A 22,418-nucleotide genomic window follows, 5' to 3' on the forward strand; every position below is an offset into this window, starting at 1 on the left:
AGTCTACAAGGACCACAATTACCGCAATCAAAATTAATTTGTAAAAACAAGTACTCCTTGTACTCAGAATATGTTTCCTGGGTGATTTATAAAAGGAAAAGAAATGTGTGACAACAACATAACGATAATCAGAAGTAGTATTGCGGTTAAAAAGTAGATGAATGCAACGAACCAAATCTATTGAATTAACGAGACACGATGTATTTGTATTTAAAATACAGAAGGGTTTTATTTTGAAACCTGAAAGACTGCATAGCATAAGTGTAATGCTTTTGTTATTATTCATTAATATTCTGCCAGCCCTCTCTCTTTCTTTGCACCAGTAAGCCAGACAATCTGAGCATGTAATAAAATGCAGGTGACTGATATAAAATTTGTAGATCATGAGGTAGTTGGTGGCTTTCTCACTGCACCCGGCCTTAATGTACGTAACAATGTTTTCTGAAGCATTTTGGAATGGTTCCGTTTGAATAGGGTGTTGTGCAAGGTGTCATTTGTTTTCTTCCTGTGACATCACAAATATCTGGTTCACAAGACTCTTAAAAAATATTTCTTGTTAAAGAATGAATGTGAGCAAGCCAAACACACAAACAGAATACATCTCCTTTTACATTATTTTCAAAGGGAAGGGCAAAACTGGTGAGTGAACCCATGTTTGATATTCTCATATGACATGTTCCAGGCAAGGTGGAATTATACTCTAGGTGAAAATCCCATTGTGAGCACTTTTAAAATCCCAAATCACTATGGGTATATTTAGTAATCTGCCACTCCAAACATTAATCTGTGCCTGGGTTTCTGCTCAGGAAAGGAAAGTTTGCACAGGAAGTGAATTCCTGAGGATAAGCAGCTTTCATATTCTAAAAGCAACCTTTTTGGTGAGTCAAGTGCACCTTCAAGTGGGGAAAACATCTGTTAGTTACTAGAGGTTTGGGGAAACACTTAGCTAAAACAGCAATGTACCGTATTTTTCGCTCTATAAGACGCACCAGACCACAAGACGCACCTAGTTTTTGGAGGAGGAAAACAAGAAAAAAAATATTCTGAATCTCAGAAGCCAGAACAGCAAGAGGGATCGCTGCGCAGCGAAAGCAGTGATCCCTCTTGCTGTTCTGGCTTCTGGGATAGCTGCGCAGCCTGCATTCGCTCCTTAAGACGCACACACATTTCCCCTTACTTTTTCGGAGGGAAAAAGTGAGTCTTATAGAGCAAAAAATACAGTATTCTCTTCCATGGTGAGTAAGGTTATCAAAAATGTTATAATTGATTCTCTAACGTCTCTAGAATAAAGAGGAGGGAGAAAGACAGACATCCTTTAGATTCCATTGAGTTCTGTTTATTATTATCAGGTTGAGGCCAACACAATTGCGAGTCCATGTGCTAACCCCCTGGCCCGGGAGCCACAACAACAAGTGTATGGGATCAAATTAGGCCAAAACTTTCAGATGTAGAAAACCTTGGCTTAGTAATAATAATAATAATAATTTATTATTTATACCCCGCCCACCTGGCTGGGCTTCCCCAGCCACTCTGGGCGGCTTGCAAAAAAAATATTAAAATACTGTAATGCATCAAACATTAAAAGCTTCCCTAAACAGGGCTGCCTTCAGATGTCTTCTAAAAGTCTGGTAGTTGTTCTTCTCTTTGACATCTGGTGGGAGGGCGTTCCACAGGGAGGGCGCCACTACATAGAAGGCCCTCTGCCTGGTTCCCTGTAACTTGGCTTCTTGCAGTGAGGGAACCGCCAGAAGGCCCTCGGAGCCGGACCTCAGTGTCCGGGTAGAACGATGGGGGTGGAGACGCTCCTTCAGATATACTAGTCCTTCAGATATACTGAGGCATTGGGCGACATCCCTCTCAGTCCCGGTTGGGTCTGGGGATGCACAGGGCAGACAGGTGTTGTGAAGGGGAGTGTAAAATGAGAATTTACGCAGTGTGCCCCCCACTTCACCTAATGTAGGGAGTTTGACATTATGTTCTAGGCCAGTGACTCCCGCAATCAACCCTTTAATGGGCCCTGCATACGCCGCCACATACGCCCCCCCCCCATTCTGAAGATAGACTATAGGATTCTATCCAAGGCCTAAAAACCACCAAAGTTGTGACAATTGCTACGGGCAAGGCAAAACCTGCAGAGCAGGGAATATTCCTTCCCGGCTCTGGGAAAAGGCAACCATCATGCGACCCTAGCAATGCCCATGGACCTGAAAAGGAAAAGATTAGCCTGCAAGAAAACCACATTAAAATTAGAGGAAGGGGTGGGTGTATGATGCTCCAGAGACCAAATGGAGAGATGGTCGGCTGGAGCCCAGCAGTATTTGGTCTTTGCTCCTCCCCCCAGCTGGCCGCCAATTGGGTAGCTGGGGAGGGGGCAGAGCAACAGCCAGCAATTAAAGGGGGGGGGAAGCCCACTCACGGTCGCAAACCCTGCCCCCTGCTTCGATGAGTGAGCGGTAATTACTTTCAGAAAGTCTGTTATGAGTGTGTACCTGGACTCGCATGTACACAGCCAGCACTATTGTATGTTCATATACACAGTGCTGAGAGGTTGAGGATCTTTTGCTGGAGTTATCGCTTGTGCTTGTTTTGGATGTGTTTTAATCTATGCCCACAAGAAGCTCTTGCACAAAGAAAGCTTGTTTATTATAGGAAACAGGAGTGACGGAATATATAAAAATGCTGCTATGGACAGCAAAGTTACAATATAAGCAGGTTTTGTTGTTGTTGTTTAGTCGTTTAGTCGTGTCTGACTGTTCGTGACCCCATGGACCAGAGCACACCAGGCACTCCTGTCTTCCACTGCCTCCTGCAGTTTGGTCAGACTCATGTTTGTAGCTTCAAGAACACTGTCCAACCATCTCGTCCTCTGTCATCCCCTTCCCCTTGTGCCCTCCATCTATCCCAACATCAGGGTCTTTTCCAGGGAGTCTTCTCTTCTCATGAGGTGGCCAAAGTATTGGAGCCTCAGCTTCAGGATCTGTCCTTCCAGTGAGCGCCCAGGGCTGATTTCCTTCAGAATGGAGAGGTTTGATCTTCTTGCAGTCCATGGGACTCTCAAGAGTCTCCTCCAGCACCATAATTCAAAAGCATCAATTCTTCGGCGATCAGCCTTCTTTATGGTCCAGCTCTCACTTTCATACATCACTACTGGGAAAACCATAGCTTTAACTATATGGACCTTTGTCGGCAAAGTGATGTCTCTGCTTTTTAAGATGCTGTCTAGTTTTGTCATTGCTTTTCTCCCAAGAAGCAGGCGTCTTTTAATTTCATGGCTGCTGTCACCATCTGCAGTGATCATGGAGCCCAAGAAAGTAAAATCTCTCACTGCCTCCATTTCTTCCCCTTCTATTTGCCAGGAGGTGATGGAACCAGTGGCCATGATCTTAGCAGATTACAATACATACGCGCCTTAATTAAAGAGCAAAGGATGCCATAACTTTTCTAAAAGGTCTACAGATACGTGACCATAGACTAGAACTAGAGATAAATGTGGGGAGGAAAGTATACCTGTCCTTAAAGCAAAACAGAAGTATCCTGAGTCCTGGGGAGCCCAGGTTAAATTCCGTCCTGTTGGAGCTATGAGAGCCAACTCACCTTTGAATCTACTGTATTTTTCCGTGTATAAGACTTGGTTATTTTTTCCTTTAAAAAAAGTCAAAAATTAGGGGGCATTTTATACTCTGGGCCATCTTCCCCCATTTTCTTAAATCTGAGTCCCCAAAAATAGGAGGCATCTTATACATGGGGGCATCTTATAGATGGAAAAATACGGTAATTTATATATATACTGGGTCTTCAACCAGGCACCTCTTGAGCAATGTGAAACATCAACCCCTGTGATTGCCAAGCAATCACAGTATGGTGAACTGTGGGGTCATCACCTAGGCCTCCAGCTCAGACTATTTTACTTGTTTGAAGGTAGCATACATCTGAAGATAGCTGGGAGGAGGAAAAGAAAGCCTGGAAGAACAGTGAAAAGAGAAGAAAAACCCACCCATGTACATCTCCCCTATGAAGTTTTTCCATATCTGTGACTTCCAATTGCAAGTGCTCTACATTTACAGATCGGCTCAAAATGGCGAAAGAAAGCTTTGCCAAAGCCTTAGATGGAGTTTGGACTTGGAGCTCAAGGATCTCCTGAAGGAAGGATGCTATACCTAAAAAAAAAGCAGTATTCTCTATACAATGTTAGCTCCTACAATTTCAGCATCTCTAATGTCGGGAAAGGGGGTTGAGAGATTCAGATGAAAGAGTGTGTAGAAATTCAGATAGCTGTGATTATTGGGGCATTATATGCAGAGACAACATTGCCATAACACTAGAAGACTGACAGCTTTATTTTCCTCGGTGGTGTTCAAAAGCTTTTTGTAACATGAGCAGCACACAGTGATTCAAAGCAATTTCTCTGAAAGAAATGCTGCTTAGTGGGAATTATTTGTTGCTGGATATTGTTGTGTGTGATTGAAATGTCACTCCCTGCCCCCTATACTTAACAACAGATTCAAGCCGATCTTTCCCAGTTACAAACAGCAGTGGACTGAATAGAGCATACACAACATGATATACTAATGAATGTAATTGGTGATCTATTTACTGACCTATTTATTCCTAGTTTTTCTTAGTTGCCCTTCACCTTAAGGTCCCAGGGTGGGTTCCATGAAGTAAAACTCAACCGTGAAATAATGCATAATGAACAAATCATAAAACCAGCAATAAAAACATGAAGCATAAACTGTAACTGATAACACCGTTTACAGGGAGGTCAGTGAAAAACTCACACTACACTTTTAAAGGCCAGGGTACAGTGGTACCTTGGTTCTTGGAGCTAATCCGTTCCAGGATTAATCCATTTGACTCCCGAAACCGTTCAAAAACCAAGATGCGCCTTCCAATTGGCTGCAGGAGCTTCCTGCACTCAAGCGGAAGCCGTGTTGGATGTTCAGCTTCTGAAAAATGTTCACAAACTGGAACACACCCTTCCGGGTTTGCAGAGTTCGGGAGCCGATTTGTTTGGCAACGAAGCCATTCGGGAACCAAGGTTCCACTGTATATAAAAAGAAGGCCCTGCCATGAGCTACTGCCCCCTGAGACATCTAAGGATGGCAGCACTGTCAGCAGGGCCTTTGCTGATCTCAGTACGACAACTGGCACGAGAGGAGAGGAGATGCTCCTTCAGATATTTGAGCCCCAGGCTGCTTATGACTTCATGCATTAACATAGACACCTTGAATTGGGCTCAGAAGCAATGCAGATGCTTCAGGTGTAATAGGAGTTTTTACAAGCATGGCGGACTTCGTTCTGGCTGCTTCATTCTGCACCATTTACAGCCTCCATGCTATTTATATGCCACTTACAATTGTAATCATCTCTAAGCTGCACGCAACAAACGTAGCAAATGCAATAAGGATAAAATCAATTAAAAACTACCCATAAAATCATAAATGACTTCAAATGCCTGCTGAAATTACTGATTTGTTGGGGGGGGGGGGACTTGTTATATTAATGAATGAATGAATGGGCAAGGGCGAATTTGGCATAGATAGATAGATGATAGATAGATAGATGATAGATAGATAGATAGATAGATAGATGATAGATAGATAGATAGATAGATAGATAGATGATAGATAGATAGATAGAGATAGATGATAGATAGATGATAGATAGATAGATAGATGATAGATAGATAGATAGATAGATAGATAGATGATAGATAGATAGATAGATGATAGATAGATAGATAGATAGATAGATAGATAGATAGATAGATGATAGATAGATAGATAGATAGAGATAGATGATAGATAGATGATAGATAGATAGATAGATGATAGATAGATAGATAGATAGATAGATAGATAGATAGAGATAGATAGATAGATAGATAGATAGATAGATAGATAGATAGATTGTGAGCAGCCTGCCTGCAGCATTGAGGACTGGGTAAGACTGATAACTGCGTGCTTCATTTTGCCAGTCTGTCATTCAAAATGGAGCCGGGACTGAACTAGGCTGCCACTAGCTGTGTAGCCCTTTTGTGAGTTCTGTTTTTGTGTTTCATCTCCTGTTGCTCGTGAGAAAGGCTATATTTTAATCCTTGCCTCTTAAGCGCAACGAGACAAACAGTGCAGTGTTTAGGTTGGTGGGAAGGTTGAACACAGGCAAAAAATAATGTCACAGGATCTTAAAAGCAGTAGTGTTGAGAATGAGTGGCCAGAAGCAAAAGTAGACAAGGACTTGTTCACTTTTAATAGGTGCACAGAAGAGGAGGCATTACAAGCTGCATCTGCTGAAATTCTCCCTTCTGCTTCTGCTCTATTTTTTGCATCTGCTATATTGTCATCTCTGATATAGTCCCTGCGCAAACATGTCATACTAAAGATTTTCAGCAGCTCAACCAGCCCTGTAGCTGTGCTTTTTTTAAACAGCAGATGACCTCCCAGAATTAGGTGGAGAAACATTATCGTTTGCTAATTGGTGCACATCACACTGCTGTTAAAGCTCCAACAGGAAGGGCCATTTTAAACTTGTACGATTGTTCTGTTACTCTGAAAAAAAACCTGTTATCTGTACACATTCTTATGTGACTTGAGACTTCAAAGACACTAAAAGATTCTTGGCACATAATTCTTTTTTTTTTTTTTTTACAAACAGGCTCCCATGCCCACTAACACGCAGATTTCAGAATGCCTAATTAACGTGGTACAAAAATAACTTGTGGTCCATTTCTATTTTGGCAGCAGGAAAAGGACATTTAAGTATGTATTTTCCTCTGCAGAAGGCTGGCGTTTGAAAACCTCCCTTCTGGCACAGCTCTTTCTTGTTTTATTTTAGAGTGAGCTAATCCCACAGACTTCTTATCATGAAAAGTCAGTTTAGATTTGTATGTAATTAAACCAGGTTATCTGTCATGCAACCTAATTAGTTCGTTCCATCTTAATTATGTGTCATTTCCTTGCCAAGCTCAGAAGCACCAGACCCTGGAAAGACAGGAGGGTGTGCAGGAATTTTTAACATACATACATACAAGAATTGTTAACACACTCTCTTTAAGCAGGAAGAGTTATTCTGCCTTTTAAGTGGTTTGCAGAATAAACACATGAGCAAAAGTGCCAATCCATAGCTGGTCCCTGCTTTAAGCACCAATATTCCCTTGCATTGGCTTTAATTGAAGTTGGCAACAGAGTGGCTCTTCCTCTGCAGGTGTGGCTGGAGCCAAGTCCACAAATGATTTTCTTGTGGTGAGATGATTCTTCTTGCAGGGGGTTGGACTAGATGACCCTCAGGTTCCCTTCCAAATCTATAATTTTATGATTCTATGGTGGCAGGTAATTGACAGGTGGGTAGTCCCATTCACCCATCAAAATCATCTGCAGGAGTGAAGATCTTGCCTTCTTTTTTTAAAAAAAAAATAATATTTATTAAAGGTTTAAAAATTACAGAAAAAATAAGAAAGAAAAAAATGAAAAGTTAAACAAAACAAAACAATACCTTACAATACATAGAAAAAAAACAAAAAACAATACAGCAAAACAAAAAGAAAAACAAAAACAATTAAAAGCACATCCAATATTTCCATATCTTTGTCTTTCATTTACTTGTTTCATCGACCTCCTCGCACCTCCCTTTTTTGTATTGTAATTCAATTAGCTATTTCAGCAAATCCTTTCCATCTTTCTCAATTTTTGTTCTATAATTTATCTTAACACAATCTAACCTTAATTTTTCCACTTTGGCCCATTAACAATCTATTTTTACTTAATTCTTTATAACATTTCTGCTAAAGCCATATAACTTCATTCCAGCATCCTTCTAACATTCATTAATTTTGCAGTATTTCTGTAAATAAACTTTAAATTTTTTCCAATCTTCTTCCACCAACTCTTCTCCCTGGTCTCGGATTCTGCCAGTCATTTCCGCCAGTTCCATGTAGTCCATCACCTTCATCTGCCATTCTTCCCGGGTGGGTAGATCTTGTGTCTTCCAATGCTTTGCGATAAGTATTCTTGCTGCTGTTGTAGCATACATAAAGAAAATTCTATCCTTCTTTGCCTTCTGCTTGATTCCGTTCTCGACTATTGTTTCAATCTATTTCAAGAGTACATGCTTAGCTTGGCCCACTATGAGGTCATAAGAAGAAACAAAGGATTTGCCGCTTGCATTTCTGTCCAGATGAACCACTTAAGCTTAAGCTTGTTCAACCGCTTCCACTCCAAAACCTTCTCTGGATAATTGATTGTTGCTGGAATAAGTCTGATTGTGGATTATTGGACGGTTCAAAACATTTTATCATTATTTATTTATGATCACTGTATCATTCTGATACACATTTGAGCTGACTGGCATATCTAGTTTTCTATTTTAGATGTCTCAGTGTGAGTGATGCTAGAGCAGGCATAGGTAAACTCAGCCCTCCAGATGTTTTGGGACTACAACTCCCATCATCCCTAGCTAACAGGGCCAGTGGTCGGGGATGATGGGAGTTGTAGTCCCAAAACATCTGGAGGGCCGAGTTTGCCTATGCCTGTCCTAGAGTCTAGCAAAGGGTATTTGCTAAGGATTTTGTCAGCCTAGGTAACCTTCACTTTCTCTTTCAGTTAAATGTAAAAATCTCCCATTCTTAAAATATTTTGTTTTTTTTATGAATATTTATTAGATTTTCCAATTTTACACAAACACAAAAAAAGAAAAAGAAAAATATTAAAAACAAGTCAATTTCAGTAACATTTTTTCAATAACATGTTTCTTTGACTTCCTCATACCTCCCCTTCTTGTTTTCTAGTTCAACTTGTTAATCCAGCAAATCCTAATCTCTTAACATTCCTTATTAAAATAACACCTTATTTTCCACTCAACTTTTTAAATTTGATGACTTAAACAATTTTAATCCCTATTATCTTTATCATAACAGCTAGAGACCACAAAAGTTCAATCCAACATCTTTTCAGAGTTCATTAATTTTGTAGTATTTCTGTAAATAGTCCTTAAATTTCTTCCAATCTTCTTCTGCCAACTCTTCTCCCTGGTTGCGGATTCTGCCGGTCATTTCTGCCAGTCCCATACAGTCAATCAGCTTCATCTGCCATTCTTCCAGAGTGGGTAGATCTTGAGTCTTCCAGTGCCCATTCTTAAAATATTTTGAAGTAGTTACTGAGAAAGACTGAATCTACTTTTATTGTGCTACGGTGAGCTACCGTGGTAGTTTGACACACTACTCATAGCAAACTCAAGTCTGGTGCTAAGAATGCCCTTAACAGGGCTACAGCCAATTCTGATGCATTAATGTTTATATGTGTATCATACCTTAGTTTTCAAACTCAGGTTTGTCCCCAGCTTACATTTGCAAGAGTATACAGTGGTACCTCGGGTTACATATGCCTCAGGTTACATACGCTTCAGGTTACAGACTCCGCCAACCCAGAAATAGTACCTCAGGTTAAGAACTTTGCTTCAGGATGCGAACAGAAATCGTGCTCCGGCGGTGCAGCAGCAGCAGGAGGCCCCATTAGCTAAAGTGGTGCTTCAGGTTAAGAACAGTTTCAGGTTAAGAACGGACCTCCGGAACAAATTAAGTATTTATCCCGAGGTACCACTGTACTTATAAAAAATGTTTATTAACCGTAACTGCTGGGCTGCTGCAAGCCTTTGGAATGTCTCTTCTTCCTTGCTAACTGTAATAATAATAATAATAATAATAATAATAATAATAATAATAATAATAATAATGTATTATACACAACAGCTCAAGGTTGAATTATTGGAGTGAGTGTTAAATTAAATATTGGTAAATGTCACAACAAGCATTTTGGCTCAACAAGATATTCCCTAGAGCATCGAATTCAGATTGCTGCATTAAGCTTGCGCTCACAGCTTTTAAGATTAGTGTTCTTTCCTGCATGAAACTACAGCGCTATTTAAGTCCACAGTTGTCACAACTATTGTTAACAAGCCTCGTTTCTTTGTTGCCTGCAGATACAGTAGCAGAAAGAAGTGCATTACGAGAACATGTGTATCCTAAACTACGAGAATTCTGCAGGGAAAACTACGGACTTGAATTTCAGGTAGCATTTTCCTCATTAAATATTTAAGTTGTGATGCACATGCAGGGAATCTTTTAGATTGATGCTGTACGGTGGACCTTAAGGTATCATTCTATGCAGAATTTGTTTAAAAAAATTAAAGGGGGTGTGATCATTCCACACGCAGGTGCAGCTACACTTGTGGGAAGGATCAGCTTGAGCTCATTGCAACCCTCTCTTCTCCTTCTCCTCCCTGGCTGACTCTTTGCTACAGATATACAGTGGTAGCTCGGGTTACATACGCTTCAGGTTACAGACTCCGCTAACCCAGAAATATTACCTCGGGTTAAGAACGTTGCTTCAGGATGAGAACAGAAATCGTGCTCCGGCGGCGAGGCAGCAGCAGGAGGCCCCATTAGCTAAAATGGTGCTTCAGGTTAAGAACAGTTTCAGGTTAAGTACGGACCTCCGGAACGAATTAAGAACGTAACCAGAGGTACCACTGTAGTTCCTTGGCTGTCTATTGTCTCCACAGGCTTGGTATCTTGTCATCAGTTTGAAAACTGAAATATACTCAGAGTCGCAAAGTGATTTCATGCTCTTTATTCAGCTCATAGTGGTGAGGAGGAATGAATGAATGTCCCCTCAAAGTATCTGCTTTATATACATTATTTACACAATGGGCTGCACATGATTGGCTAATTCCGGAATTCTACTGTAAGCCAATCAGGTTGTGGATTCACTTCTATCTGGAGCATGATTGGATGGTTCCTGCCAACCAATCATACTGCTGCATTGTTCTAGGACCAATCAGACTGCTGCATTCTGAATCCTATTGTTCTAGGACCAATCAGACTGCTGCCTTTTGGATCCTATTGTTCTAGGACCAATCAGACTGCTGCAGTTTGGATCCTATTCAACTCAGTACATAACAAAAACCCAGAACATTCAGCTGATCAGCCATAAGGAGCAAATGATTTTAATTCAGATGCTTCTCAGCTCCTGTTGGTTTTCCCCACAACATTAACATCGTAGGGCTGTGACACAGAAGCATCAGCTTTGCATAATTTTTAACGAACGAGGAACACGCACACAAAATGGGACTAGGTTCTTACGTTGTACAACAGAATGTGTGCATACCTAATCAGGCATCCAAGTTTTGCTGCTCAGTGGCCAAAAATACTGAATTGCAATGATGTGATTATGCTTGGCACATGGAAACCAGAACTGGGACAGTAGTATGCCAACTTACGCTGAAGGGCAGGCTTTTCGTTTGCAAGTTCCTCTCTTTTTAAAGGTCAACGAATTGCCTTTCAGTTGCACATTGTGTGAATACTGATGTTAAGTAGTCGTTGGTTTGGGGATGATTTTTGTTGCTGTTATTGTTACTTTACACCCTCCCTTCTCACTTGATAATGTAAAGGATTAGTGCAGTTACGTGTGTCTGATGCTATAGTTTGTGGCATTTATACATACCACCTATTTTTTCAGCTTCTTAGACATGGTTATATTATTGGATTCAGAAACATTAGCAAATTTGAATATTAAGAGGAAATCCCATCACCCATTACTGGAAGAAGTTCCCAATATAGCGACAGTAAAAATCCAGAGGTTTGCTGCCTTCAAGGGCAAAAGGGGGAAATCTGCACTTTTGACTTACACGTTTAGTACCTGTTTTCAGTGCCAGATGCCAGTGACAAGCAACAGAGCTTAGCTTTTATCGCCGTGCCCTGTTTGGGAACTCCCAGAGGCATCTGGCTGGCTATTAATGGAAAACCAGAATACATGGCCCCTCAATCTGATCCAAGAAGAGAATTGTTGTGTTTTTAATATTGGTACCTTCAGAGGCTTCCATACCATAAGGTTTTATTTCCACAAGCCTTGACTAGATCCCTTATTTGGGGGATTAGCCTGCAAACTATGTTCAATAGAAAGGAAATCCTAAATAAATCCTAGCATTATTTCAATAGGTCCTACGCTACATTAAGATACTGGTAATAGAGTTCCTTATCAGGCATGCCATTTCGAAAAAAAGGTTAGTCCCCCAACCTCTCACAATCTCTGCTTTCCTTCTTTAAATTACACATCCTTGAGATAATTAAAAGAGCTGTTTAATTCAAACCTTTCTGAATCCAAGAGTTAGCACATTGGCAGAAGCTTGTGATGCGCAATAGATGTTGAAGAATACAATAGTAGGCCATATTCAGCCAGAAAAAAATAAATAGCAGTAGTGGGGATGTAAATATAAACAAGAAAGATGTTCAAGTGCCTGTGCTGTTAAGAAGACCATGATCTTTAGCAAAACTGTTCTGCAGTCCTTATGCTATCCAGCATAAGGACACGCATACCCAATGCAGAAGCTATCATTCTGGCGATAGTATGCAAATCTTTGCAACTAATTCAAGGAGCAATCTGTGCACACTTAGTAGGATGCAAGCCCCACTGTATTCCATGGCATGTCTTCCAAATAAACTTGCACAGGATCCCCCCTTTTGGTAACTAAAAATTATTTAACTACAGTTGCTATGTTTTAACTTCTGGGAAGACTGGAGAAGCAGTAACATGGGCTATCCCTATTCTCTCATTCCTGCAAGAGTTGAAGACCCTCTCTATTTCAGTGACTGCTTCCCATGGTCGATAGCAACTGACAGAGCAATCCTTTACTTTCATCATAAGGAGACTGGAAATAGAGTTGCGATTTTATATTGTAAACACTGCCCTCAGATGAAGGATGGTATAGAAATTTAATAAACGGTAATGGTGATGATGATTGTGAATTCATCTCATAATGTAGTTTTTCAAGGTTTTGAAGGATGCAGTCCTTTAAGGGTACATCCCGTGGACTTAACTTCTGACTAAGCAGGCATAGGACTGTACTGTTGTTGTTGTTTAGTCGTTTAGTCGTGTCTGACTCTTCGTGACCCAATGGACCAGAGCACGCCAGGCACTCCTGTCTTCCACTGCCTCCCGCAGTTTGTTCAGACTCATGTTTGTAGCTTCGAAGACACTATCCAACCATCTCGTCCTCTGTCGTCCCCTTCTCCTTGTGCCCTCCATCTTTCCCAACATCAGGGTCTTTTCCAGGGAGTCTTCTCTTCTCATGAGGTGGCCAAAGTATTGGAGCCTCAGCTTCACGATCTGTCGGAGTTTCATTCCAGGCATCTGGAGCATATAGCAGACCAAAAAGTTTGTAGCGTGCAGCTTTTCTCCTGTTATGACTCATTTCATAGCACATTGTTGGCACCAGACAAACGATGAGCTGATAATAGCAGCTGCAACACCCCCTCTCAGAGCACTCCACATGCAGTCTCCTCTCCTGTTCCCACACCTTCCCTTGTTCCTCCTGTTGCACAGTCCTAGCCCCCACACCCTGCAAATATCCCCCATACTTCATCATGGGGAAAGGTTTTGGGGTTTTTTAGCTGATCTCCGCCTTTGGGCCCTAATGTGTAAATTTGATGTCAGAATTTGCAGGCACAGGGGAAACGGTGCAGTTCAGCAGCAGCAAATACAGTGGTACCTCTGGTTACGTACTTAATTCATTCCGGAGGTCCATTCTTAACCTGAAACTGTTCTTAACCTGAGGTACCACTTTAGCTAATGGGGCCTCCCACTGCTGCCGCATGATTTCTGTTCTCCTGCTGAAGCAAAGTTCTTAACCGGAGGTACTATTTCTCGGTTAGCAGAGTCTGTAACCTGAAGCGTATGTAACCTGAGGTACCACTGTATAGGCAAAACATACTGCCCGAAATTATTTTGCCAGTCTTTGCTCCTTTAAACACGGCAGTGTCCCTCTTTTCCATCTGAGCTAAATTATGAAGGGAAGTGATGCCACACTGTCTCACTTAATCGCTTTAAATAAATATAACAGCTCCCCCCCCCGCACAAACACACACGTACACTAACTTGCATCTTATTAACATTATTCAAATTAGATCCTTAGGCAAAATCGAAAGTCTAAACAGCAAGCCATCTGTCATTTTATATTCACTGGGACTATTGCTTCCAAAACAACAAAATATTAAATGGGGGAGGGCGGGGAATGGCATTATGGGGGTCTGAGTTGTAGTGGTTTGTCTTCTATGGAAGGTATAGTGGATGTTTCAAACCTGGCTTCTTTTTATTTTCCTTTGCTACGTTCATTTGTTTGTTCTTCCTTTTTAACTTTTGAGCCGCCTGCCGAAAGTGAGCAAGGCTGTTTCTTTCTTCTCAAACTGCTGGCCTTAAATGTAGAGACAGATTTGAGGCTGATCTTTCCCCAGAGTGATGGAATCCACACTCAAACCTGCCCCCAAATTCTGGACCTAACCAACACTAGCTCTATGGTTCCACCCAATGAACCCACATCAAGATCAGGCCCCAGAAAACACCAAACATTTTAAAAAATAATATTTCAAGACCTGAATGGCATATGCAAAATGTCATACAAAAGAACTTTTTCTCTCATGGGCACTTGGGATACTGAGAAACTTTATCTTTTTTCTTTCTTTTTTCATTTAAAAAGATTCTATTTTTTTAAAATGCTTTTTATTGAGTTTTCATTTTAAATACACCAACACCAACAAACAAAAACCTCAAGTCTTATTACATACATCCTACTTTATGCTCCATAGAGCAGTTGACTTCCCTCCTTCCCTTCCGCAAGTTTTCTTATTCCAATCTTTAATTCACAGTTTCATTAGTTAAAGATTACACCACGACATAAGATTTCATTCAGTCCTGCTAACGTCTTCAAATTTCTACAGTTCTCGCTTATATAAACCATAAATTTACTCCATTCTTTTTGGTACTTCGTCTCCTCCTGACTGCGAATTCTGTGTGTCAATTTTGCCATTTCAGCGTATTCGACCAACTTTGTCTGCCATTCCCTTACAGTTGGTATCTCCTGTGTTTTCCACTTCTGGTCTATCAAAACTCTAGCTGCTGTCATCGCGTACAGATATAATCTTTGGTCTGTCTTCTTAATATCCTCTCCCATCAAACATAGCAATAATTCTTCCGGCTTTTTTGGAAAAGTATATTTAAACATCTTTTTTAATTCATTATAGATCAATTCCCAAAACTCAATTCCCAAAAATTTGTTACATGACCACCACATGTGGTAAAAATCGCTGTCCTTTTCTTTGCATTTCCAGCAGGTTTTGCTACTTGTCCTGTACATTTTTGCTAATTTGGTGGGAGTAAGATACCAGCTCATTTTAAAAGATTCTAGCCCTCATAGTTATAAATGGTTGCTGGTGGCAATCAAGGCTCTGTACAGGGAAATAGCTTCAGTCTCTAGGATTCTGGGACGGCCCCCCAAATTGTTCTTGTTCTGTGCCGCTGGGGGCATAGCTGTCAACGTTTCCCTTTTTTAAAGTGAAATTCCCTTATTCCGAATAGGATTCCTCGCAAGAAAAGGGAAAAGTTGACAGCTGTGGCTGGGGGTCCCCTACCACCCAAGATTAAAAGAGGGCTCAAGCTCAGACAAGTAAACAAAGTCAACACCAAATCTCTGGTTGCTTCATTGTTATATGTTGGAATGTTAAATTGTGAAGCGTATTAACAACCACATTGTTTGTTGGATTTCCAGGTCATTGACCTATACTGGGGCGTGGAACCGGAAGAATGGGACAGACCAGAGTTGCAGAAAACTCGTATGAGGCTCCTAGAAGATTGCTTGAAAACATCTGCAGGTCCATGTTTTGTTGTGGGTATAAAAATAATGCTTTATCTAATTAACCTACAAGCCATAGTGTGGTTATAGATGCTTTCCTAAGGACATACCTTTAACAAACAACCTAATAGTTCACTTTATTTTAACCTCACTCTGCAGGCACTACAGAGTGCCTATATATCAGCAACTCTTCCAATAACCTCATGATGTAACTGACACCCCTGTGAAAATTAGTTATGTAAATTATGGTGCACAGGAGCTGATCTCAATCTTTGCTGCTTCATTGGAGGGAGTATATATTTTACGTAAAGCTTGCAGATTTGTTTTTAGAGCAACTTTTTCAGGTTTTGGATGGGGGTGAAACAGGGGTAGCCAGTCCTACAGATCTTGGCTGGACTTCAGCCTCCATCAGCCCCAGCCAAGATGGCCAGGGGTGAGGAATGATGGGAGTTGTAATCTGACAGCCTCTGGAAGACACCACACCAGCCACCACCACAATATTGCGGTAACCCACAAACAGATGCAGCAGAATAGCAAATTTTCAGCAGCAGAAGTCTTGCTGTGCTGTAACAAATTTGATACTTGGCCTTGCTGGCTGGGGCTGACGGTAGTTCGATTCCAACTGACACATGTTTCTCATCCCTGCTCTCGATGGGGTCTGTATCATCTGTAATCGCCACCAGCTGTATCTTCTTGTTCTCCTCCAGGGTTGCAATTGCATTGATGCCTGCTCTGAGCCCAGGAGCCCTCTGGGTAGAAGCATCTTTGCAGCATTTTGCTCCACTCAGGCCAGAATCATCTTCTCTTGCTTTGTCTCAGGCCTGTATTTGTGGGCCAGTTTCAGAAGCCAAGAACCTTGTGGGAGCTATTAACTGCCAGGGGCACCTTCAGACTTTTGCAGAGGATGGCTCCCTGGTCAGACCTAACAAGACCATTTCCCAAAGTGGGTCAGATCCAGTTCATTCATTTTCAGCTTTGTATTCTTGTTAATAATAATAATAATAATAATTTATTTATATCCTGCCCTCCCCAGCCGAAGCTGGGCTCAGAGCAGCTAACAACAGTAAAATAATACATGATTCTAAAATCGATTCATTCTAAAATCAGTTCAAATCAAATGAATGGCAACCATCAGGCTAGAGTTCTGTGAGGATTACCAAAGGAGGGGGTCAGGCTGTGTCTTGGCCAAAGGCCTGGTGGAACAGCTCTGTCTTGCAGGCCCTGCGGAAAGATGTCAAATCCCGCAGGGCCCTAGTCTCTTGTGACAGAGCGTTCCACCAGATCAGGGCCACAACCGAAAAAGCCCTGGCTCTGGTTGAGGCCAGCCTAACCTCCCTGTGGCTCGGGACCTCCAAGATGTTTTTGTTTGAAGACCGGAAGGTCCTCCGTGGGACATACCAGGAGAGGCGGTCCCGTAGGTACAAGGGTCCTAGGCTGCATAGGACTTCAGAGGTTAAAACCAGCACCTTAAATCTGATCCTGTTCTCCACCGGGAGCCAGTGCAGCTGGTATAGCACTGGGTGAATGTGATCTCACAGTGAGGACCCCGTAAGGAGTCTCGCCGCGGCATTCTGCACCCGCTGGAGTTTCTGGGTCAGTCTCAAGGGCAGCCCCACGTAGAGTGAGTTACAATAATCAAATCTGGAGGTGACCGTTGCGTGGATCACAGTGGCTAGGTCAGGGCGAGAGAGGTAAGGAGCCAACTGCTTAGCTTGGCAGAGATGAAAAAATGTCGCCTTTGTTATAGCTGCAATCTGCGCCTCCATGGAAAGGGGGGGTGTTGAAGATTACACCCAAACTCTTAACGGACGGTGCTGGCACTAATTGCACCCTCGCAAGAGATGGGAGTTGATGCCAAAGATCTTGGGCCTTTTCTCAAAGAGTGTGTTGACGGCCCTCATGGTCTCCTGCTTCTTGACCACAGCAGGAGCTGGGGCCACCTTCTTTGCCTTGGCCTGTTTTCTCCCTATGGCAGCTTGATGAGGGACGAAATCTGGCAGGTGAACATACTACAGGTGAACCTAATGGGAGTGTCAGGAAATAAGCAGGAGGTGTGTAAAAATTACCATAGTGATTGTGTTTGTGGCAGTGAATTTTTACCAGAAACACTGTATGTATCAAGAAGGAGATCAGGGGGAAAGGGGGCTGGGAAAATAGGTGCTGTGAGAAATGAGGCGAGGAGAGAGAGAAAGAAATGAGCAGATAAGCAAAGAGAGAAGGGGGAAGAGAGAGAGAGAGGCAGGCAAGAAGTTGGTGGAGGGAGAGAGAGAAATATACAAATAAACAATAAATCAAAATGGATAAACTAAATATTCTGGTAATTGTCACCCATGGTTTGCTCACATGCATACAATAGCTGAAAATTTGCTGTTTCATATGCTGCAGGCCTGTGGCTTTTAGAGATATATGCTTTTAATATTAGAGGGAGAAAGAGTAACCTGTTTTTTGTGGGAAGTTCAAGAACCATATTGGCTTTTTATTGTTTGAAGATGACCATCAATAGGAGTATATTAAAACTGCCAAATATAGCATAGGCTTCTTAGCCAGTGAGTTATCTTAAACAAGACAACTTCGCTAAGATTTTTGTGTGGCCATAAAGAGTTTCACCACAATTTCAGATCTGAAGGGGAAATGTAGAAATTGCCTTTGTCACTTGTTGGTGGTTTTTTGTGTTATGCAGACTTATGTTTGCTTTTAATTGCTGGTTATGCTAATGCATTCAAAGAAGTTGAGCTGTAGCTCATTTCTAACAATTTTCCAATCACAACTTAGAATTTTAATGCTCAGAGCGCAGAGATTAGCAGAGTGCTGAATCACAGTGGTTGTTAAAAGAACAATTCCATTCATAGATTATCCCATCTCAAGAAGTATTTGGAACAGGCTCAGTTTTGTGGAGATACTTTCATATTTTTTCCTTGTTGGATCTGTTAATGGGCATCCTAGATTACAAAGTTATAAGCAACAGATTCGTTTCATTAAAAAAAAAAGTGGAGAAATTGGAGGAAGAATTGTAGTACGGGACACTGATAAGCACTTAATATAGCTTTGTGTGAGTTTTCTTTTCTTTAAGGCTCTGTACCAAAGAATAGCAGGGAATAATAGGAAAGTAATAGAAGACATTTCTCCATTCATGTTTGTTGTGTCTTCTCTATTCATAGCAGCAAATTCAGCAAAGCAATTGGGTGGCAGGGGGCGGGTAGCAGCAACTTCCCTGCAGATATGTGTGCAACTAACCCAGAGATTCCCTGACCTCATGCCATCCCAATGAATGCAACACCAATTCAGTGGATTGACTTTTTCTTTCACAACACATTCAACAATCATGAGCTGCTTGTATAGCTCACCTCCATCTTTGAAACGTATTGTGATCGGCATGGCTGATGGTTGATTGTTAGATGCCAATACCATCTTCTGCAGTTAGGCAGCCACCTTGGAGCTTTGGACCAGCAACGTTGGCGAGAAAATTGCATTACCATTGCTGTTTGATCCATTTGCTTCTTTACTGCCTATAATTTTAACTTTGCTGGTAGGCATTTCTTTCCTCAATGAGGCTACCGTAAAGGTAAAGGGACCCCTGACCGTTAGGTCCAGTCGCGGACGACTCTGGGGTTGCAGTGCTCATCTCGCTTTACTGGCCGGGGGAGCTTCCAGTACAGCTTCCAGGTTATGTGGCCAGCATGACTAAGGCACTTCTGGCAAACCAGAGCAGCGCACGGAAACGCCGTTTACCTTCCCGCCGGAGCGGTACCTATTTCTCTATTTGCACTTTGATGTGCTTTCGAACTGCTAGGTTGGCAGGAGCAGGGACCAAGCAACAGGAGCTCACCCCGTCGCGGGGATTCGAACCACCGACCTTCTGATCGGCAAGCCCTAGGCTCTGTGGTTTAGACCACAGCGCCACCCACGTCCCAAAGGCTACCATAAAGGGTAAAGGGAACCCTGACCATTAGGTCCAGTCGTGACCGACTCTGGGATTGCACGCTCATCTTGTTCTATAGGCCGAGGGAGCCGGCATTTGTCCGCAGACTGCTTCCGGGTCATGTGGCTAGCATGACTAAGCCGCTTCTGGCGAACCAGAGCAGCGCATGGAAACGCCGTTTACCTTCCCGCCGGAGTGTTCCCTATTTATCTACTTGCACATGACGTGCTTTCGAACTGCTAGGTTAGCAGGAGCAGGGACCGAGCAACAGGAGCACACCCCGTCACGGGGATTCGAACCACCAACCTTCTGATCGGCAAGGCTACCATAGCTCTGCTCAAATGGAGTAGTCATTTCCTACAAGCTTTTGGTCACACTGCTGTTGAGAGGCTAATCTCTTTATGAGCCAGGTTTTTGTATAGCATCACGTGCTCTTCCAGCATCGCAATTTCAGTTTGTGCAGAAGTCGTCGTTCTCTCCCACACACAGATACCAGTATGTCACAAGGACACACTGATGCTTCCATTCTTCTTTGTAGCAGAAAGGTCGATGCCTAGCCATCCCTCACTTTGATCAAATGTCATTTCAAAAGATGAAGGCAAAATATTATTATTTTCAGGCCACATGTGCCTGAATTTTCAGAGAAACAAAACATGATTAAACAGAGAAACACCGAGCACTATTTTCTCATCTTTTGGTCTGACAGCCAAGAGGCAGAAAAGTATTGCTTAAGGGCCATGATGTCCTGTTATTCAAAGCCTCTCTTTAGCATTGGCTTGGATACTAACAGTGAACCCTAAATAAAAGGGAACTGAACTGAGAGCTGTTGATCCTTCAACCCCTTGATTGCCAGGATTGCTTGTGCTGGTTTGGGCAGGAGGCAGAGTCAGTGCAGCTGTTTTCCGAATCATGACCATTGTTTGTTCCAGACTATGACAAAGCAGAAATATACACTGGTGTGTTTTGTTTTTTAGGGAGGGGAGCTGAAAAATTAAAAGTCAAAAATTGAATTTCTGTAAAACCATTACTATTACTTATAAACTGCTAAATGATGTTCTGAATGCTAAACAATGAAAATGAAAATAAATCCCTGCTAGCTGGTTGCAGTGGAACAGACAAGAAACAAAAGGAATAGAAAAGGGAAGAGTGGGGGATCTGCATTGTGTTCTCAACAGACTCTAGATACTTGTAAAATTTGGTCACTGTGCGTAATGTTCTCCAAGTTCAGCTTGTTAAAATCCAAAACTTTTCTTCTTCTTCTAAACAAATCTTTGGCAGTATTTGAAACATCTGCTTTTGCTACAGGTGGTTTCAAACCAGCTAAGAAAATACCTTTTATTTCCTCAAGTTTTTCAATGGCTAGAGAATGTACTTTTCTTTTTAACATGTTGATTCTATGTGTTATTTGCATATTCCATCCTGCTTTTGTAAACCACTCTAGAAGCTGCGCAAGGGTGGCCTATAAAGCTTATATTATAAACCTTCTATAAGAAAAACTACTTCAGTAGTTCAGTGGGAACATTTTCCCATGATGTTTATGTTTTTAAAATTAGTGTGGTAGTGGATGGAATGTTCAAATCCCTACTCCATCATGAAACTTAGTAGTTGAATTTGGACTGATGACGTTCGCCCACAATAACCCACCTCATAAGTTGTGTTGGAATTTCTTGAAGGAATGCTGAGATAAAAATATAATAAATTGGTTTAAAAAGAAAGAAACTCATTTCCTTTTCACCTCAATAACTCAGTTGCTGAGATAAATAAGAATTTGTAATTATTTGCATAACAGCTTTTAGACATTCCTACTGTCTTTGAATATGATTTTTTTCTTTTTAATTTCTAAAAATCAACTAGTTCTAATAGAATGCCATCTAGTGGCTCAATATGATATGCTAGTTCCATGTGTGATTGCTGGAATTTTTAAAATTTGTTTAAGGGCCAATCTGCTCATTATGTTAAATACTGGAAATGTATACTCGATTCTGACCAAACTAAGCCTCCTGATGTATATTTTGCTCTATACACTTCCAGAGTTAACGCTAAATACATTACTTCTGGTAAATGATCCACCATAGCGGCTAGAGGGCTGTGAAAATTTGTGTCCCAGGCTCTTTAGACTCTACCTATGTACTATCTGAAACCAAAGGGTTGTCAGATTTGAAATATCTGGCTCTCCTTACACCGCTATTCTTACTACTGAATCCTGCATGTTTACGCAGAAGTAAGTGCCACTGACTTGGTGGCAGTTACTCAATAAAAAGAAATTCTACGTGGGATTGTTTCCATTATTTTTATAAATTACTTTTCCGTGCGTGACTGGAAGATTTGAACCTTATTCTGCTCTGGTTTCACTTCGCTGTCAGGAACATTTGTGGCAGGTTTTATTTTGGGAGCTAAGTTGTTTGTAGTCCCACTTTCCCCTTTGATTACGCTCATTAATAATCAACTGTACAGGAATCAAGTCAAGAGGGGCTACTATTATCTGCGTATAAATTAGGAAGATAATCTACCTCAAAGTCTGTAGAGTATGTGTGGTGCTTTTCATCAACATCATGACTCACCCGGGATATTAAAGCACCTCAGGATGAAAAGCCTTCTTGGGGCTCATCCAGACTACCTATTTATTGAGCATTCCTTTGGAATTGTTTGTGGGGAAGTTACATTGCAAAGAGCATGCATCCTGATTTACTGTATTTTTTGCTCTATAAGACTCACTTTTTCCCTCCTAAAAAGTATGGGGAAATGTGTGTGCGTCTTACGGAGCAAATTCAGGCTGCGCAGCTATCCCAGAAGCCAGAACAGCAAGAGGGATTGCTGCTTTCAC

The 22,418-nt window shown here is 41.6% G+C and overlaps 1 protein-coding gene across 2 annotated transcripts in view; it reads left to right on the plus strand.

The window, feature by feature from the left end:
• Positions 1–22,418, plus strand: part of NWD2 (NACHT and WD repeat domain containing 2) — a 57,899-nt gene that overhangs the window by 19,273 nt on the left and 16,208 nt on the right. The window contains exons 2-3 of one of the 2 annotated variants that reach the window (XM_083630046.1): positions 9,973–10,061; positions 15,592–15,694. Coding sequence is in view for 1 of the 2 variants with exons in the window: in XM_083630045.1 (XP_083486171.1) it covers positions 9,973–10,061; positions 15,592–15,708 (206 nt within the window). In the remaining variant the exon portion in view is untranslated. Of the gene's footprint in view, positions 1–9,972; positions 10,062–15,591; positions 15,709–22,418 lie in introns of both variants that reach the window. The other variant, XM_083630045.1, reaches the window with a different exon arrangement.

This window comes from Podarcis filfolensis, assembly GCF_964270895.1.
Source record: "Podarcis filfolensis genome assembly, chromosome: 9".
NCBI classification, from domain to species: Eukaryota; Metazoa; Chordata; class Lepidosauria; order Squamata; family Lacertidae; genus Podarcis; species Podarcis filfolensis.